Raw genomic sequence first — 3,511 nt, 5'->3', positions numbered from 1 at the left:
ACCTGATAGAGGGAGACACATTGACACAATAAGAGACTTCTGACCTGACTGACTCAACATACAACAACAAATCAAAGATATGCCAATAAGTTTCCCATCTTTTGACTGACTCTACATAAAATCTATCACCAATCCCAAAATATATTCAAGTAAGAAAATATACCAATTAGACAGTGGAATTAACATCGCAAAATCTTGTGTTATAAATAAATCAAAGAAATAGATTAATTTGCCCATGAGATTATGTAATTAGGACAAAAAAGCAACATGTATAAATAAAAAAATAAAAACAAACAAACAAACAAAGTAGTGGAACATGAGAACAGACATCGAAAAGTTAACCCCCATCATCATAATCATAAGTAATTACAGTAAGTCCGATACTAAAAACTTTTGATCAACAGCTTAAAATGACAAGAAAACATGTATAAACAAAAAGAGGGGGAAAAAAAACTAAAACTACTAGTAGTAGAACATGAGAATAAGCATTGAAAAATTAACCACCATCGAATCATAATCATAAACAGTACTTACAATAAGTTCAATACTAACAACAATTTGATCAGTCTCTTACTGAACTGAAATGACAAGAAAGCAACATGTATAAACAAAAGGAAGGAAAAGGGAACTAAAACTACTAGTCGTGGAACATGAGAACATACAATGAAATATTAACCACCGTCATCATCTTAATAATAAACAGTTACAATAAGTTCAGTATTAAAACTTTTGATCAGTGTCTTGCTGAACTGAAATAACAAGAAAAAGAAAAAAAAAAGATCAAAGAACAAAAACTAATTCCTAATTGACTTAGCTGTTTTTTTCCATAACTCAAAGGAAAGAGGGCCTAAATAGTTTAGTATAAATTATAATAGAGCTAATTAAGGCAGTGTACTGTACTGATTCAAATTGTTCCAAGCTTGAATACTATTCCAATTGTTGGCATTTTGATCATTTGCATTTCCACTGCTGCTATTTGTTGAAGTTGGATTTACTGTTCCAAAGGAGTTATCAAAGAACCATTCAGTTGCCAAATTATTCCCACTTCCAGTACTACAATCTTTTCTTGAATTAACATTAATATTTCCAAATGCTGCTGCTTCTTGATCTTCTTGTTGTTTTGATGATATCTCCAAATTTTGAAACAAAATGGGCTGTGGCTTTTGAATTTGGCTTTGATTTTCAAGAGGGATTGATGATGAACCAATGTTCTCTTTTTGATTCTCCCCACCAAAAAGCATGGCCAGTCTTTGTTGTTGTAATTTCCAGTGCAAATCTTGGTTTATTGAACTTAATGACTCTATAGAAGATGCCATTGTGCCATGATGAACTCCCATTGATCCCATTTCCTGAATTCCAGTAGTACCTGTCGAGACGTAATATAATTGAATAATTAAAAATGTGTTCATTCTCAACAAGTTAAACTTTTAAATAAAATAGCTCGACCAAAAAAAAAAAAAAACAAGCAAGTGATGATCATAGTTCAAATCTCACGACAAGCAGCAAAGTTTGTTGTCTCTAATAACTTATAAACATTTAAGTAAAATAGTCATACACCTTAAGATGGTCCTGGGTTCAAAACTAGCTAATATCGAAAATGCAAAAAGAAAGTATTTCTGTGTGTTGAGACAAATATAATTAAAAGTGTGATCTCTTTATTAACTGTTTAAACTTTTAGACGAGATATATAGTAATACACTTCAACATGATTATATTAGAGCAGGTATAGGATTTTCAGTTCAAATCTAACCGCCAACCAAAGGAATTTAACAAAGATCTCCACATGTTAATTTGACCATTATAAGTGTGTTTTCTCTGATGTAACGCCACTATTCTCACCTTGTTTTAGCATAGAAGTTGAGAAAGGGAAATTATTGAATCCCAACAAAGAACCAGAACAACTTCCTGAAGGATCAAGACTAAAACAAGAACTTGACCCAATATTTGCAGCAGAATTAGTAGTAGCGGAAATGTCCCCAAATGAAGAATACTGGTTGAAAATACTCCCACCAGATGTTGAAGTAGTGCTTAGTCTTGGAAAATTTAGTCCTCCAAGTTGAAAATCCATAGCTGGTGAAAGACCATGAAAAAACTTGAGCCCACCAATATCTGAAGAACCACTAATTGTATCTTTTGAATCCCCAGAAAATCTTGAAGTGGAAGACGAAGTCTTTATCTTCTTGTTTTTACGGCAACCACCGCCTATCGGGACGTTGCGTAAGGCTCCCCCTTTAGTCCAGTACCTGTCGATGCATAATATAATTAAGTAATTAGAAGTATAATTTTTAGATGGAACATGTTATCAGAACAGACAAGGTTGTGGTTCAAAATCTTACAAGCCACCCAAAAGAGCAAAAAAAATAAAAAATTATCGGATAAGATGGCATACAATCCAACAATCATATAAGCTTTTAGATGAAATATTCATAATAATTCAAACATGTTATATGAGTAGGCAAGACGTCACGCTTCAAAATCTCACAACCAACCCAGGAAAGCACAAAAATAGAAAAATCCATAAGATGAGACGGTCACACAATTTAACGGTACCTTCTGCGCAGTCTTGCAGAAATGTCTTGGTTGTGAAAGACTGTAGTTGTTGTAATAGCAAAACTTTGTGTTGGGAGAATCACATCTTGGACAATTCAAAGCTGGTTCTTGTGGCCTCGCCGCCGACGTTTTACGGCCACCATCGGAGCTCTGGCTTTCGTCTTTGTTATCTTGACTCGTCATACGAGAAAGATTTTAGCCGCTTCGCTCTTCTCCTTTTTGTCAAGTGTGAAGAGCTAGAGTGAAGAAACCCTAATAATGAACAGTGTATAAAATTGAATAAGTAAATATATATAAAGAAATGATAAAGGGAGAGGTGGAGGAATAGAGGAAATTAGTTGTGTTTGAGTTTCCTTTGGAAGAGGCAAAGATATCTTTGAATGATTTCATGCATGGATTTTTAGTTTTGTAACATGAGAGGATGTTGATGGATGCTTGTGAACTTCATCAAGAAGGGCTTTTTTTGTGAAGAGAAAAAGAAAGGAAAAATATATGGAGTTGTATGATTGTTATAGAGATGTGATAGAATAAATAAAGTAGGTTACATGTGAGAGAGAGGAGATCTCACTAGAGAAAGGACTAAGGTATATACATTCTGAGGTAATAGAAAGAGAAGGATATATAAACAGACAAAAGAGAGACTAGATGATCTGATATAGATGAGGCAGAGAATGGTGAGATCCACATGTAAGAGAAAACAAATAAAGTAAAATTTAGTGAGGGAGGTTAAAAACAATTTAAGTAATGGTGTGACATAAGAGTTTAAGTTATATACCTCGCTCTCGTATTAGAAATTTTCACATTATCAAATTATCTGTAAATATTATAGTAAGTAATATATATTATTTTTTAAGATTATAAATCCATATTTTAAAGAAACTTATATGTAGATATAAGATATCCTTTAGTGATCTGTAGTGCATGATCGTAAAATAAATGCAAAAGAAACAACGTACTTGCG

The 3,511-nt window shown here is 33.1% G+C and overlaps 1 protein-coding gene across 1 annotated transcript; it reads right to left on the bottom strand.

Moving 5' to 3' along the window:
• Nucleotides 1-651: 651 nt before the first annotated feature.
• LOC132058959 (dof zinc finger protein DOF5.7-like) lies at nt 652-3,154 on the bottom strand. The gene is made up of 3 exons (XM_059451392.1): nt 2,546-3,154; nt 1,840-2,243; nt 652-1,366 (listed from the first exon to the last, which is right to left on the bottom strand). The coding sequence occupies exons 1-3, from the start codon at nt 2,731-2,733 to the stop codon at nt 882-884; spliced, it is 1,077 nt and encodes a 358-aa protein (XP_059307375.1). The 5' UTR covers nt 2,734-3,154; the 3' UTR covers nt 652-881.
• Nucleotides 3,155-3,511: the final 357 nt, after the last annotated feature.

The sequence above is a fragment of the Lycium ferocissimum genome, chromosome 6 (genome assembly GCF_029784015.1).
Source record: "Lycium ferocissimum isolate CSIRO_LF1 chromosome 6, AGI_CSIRO_Lferr_CH_V1, whole genome shotgun sequence".
In the NCBI taxonomy this organism is placed as follows: domain Eukaryota; kingdom Viridiplantae; phylum Streptophyta; class Magnoliopsida; order Solanales; family Solanaceae; genus Lycium; species Lycium ferocissimum.
The sequence above is the reverse complement of the archived record's forward strand: the minus strand, read 5'-3'. Positions and strand labels throughout refer to the sequence as shown.

Coding starts and splice junctions, on each gene's coding strand:
- LOC132058959 (XM_059451392.1), bottom strand. CDS start 2,733: ATGACGAGTCAAGATAACAAAGACGAAAGCCAGAGCTCCGATGGTGGC. Junction 2,244..2,545: donor AAGACTGCGCAGAAGGTACC/GTTAAATTGTGT, acceptor ATGCATCGACAG/GTACTGGACTAAAGGGGGAG. Junction 1,367..1,839: donor AACTTCTATGCTAAAACAAG/GTGAGAATAGTG, acceptor ACGTCTCGACAG/GTACTACTGGAATTCAGGAA.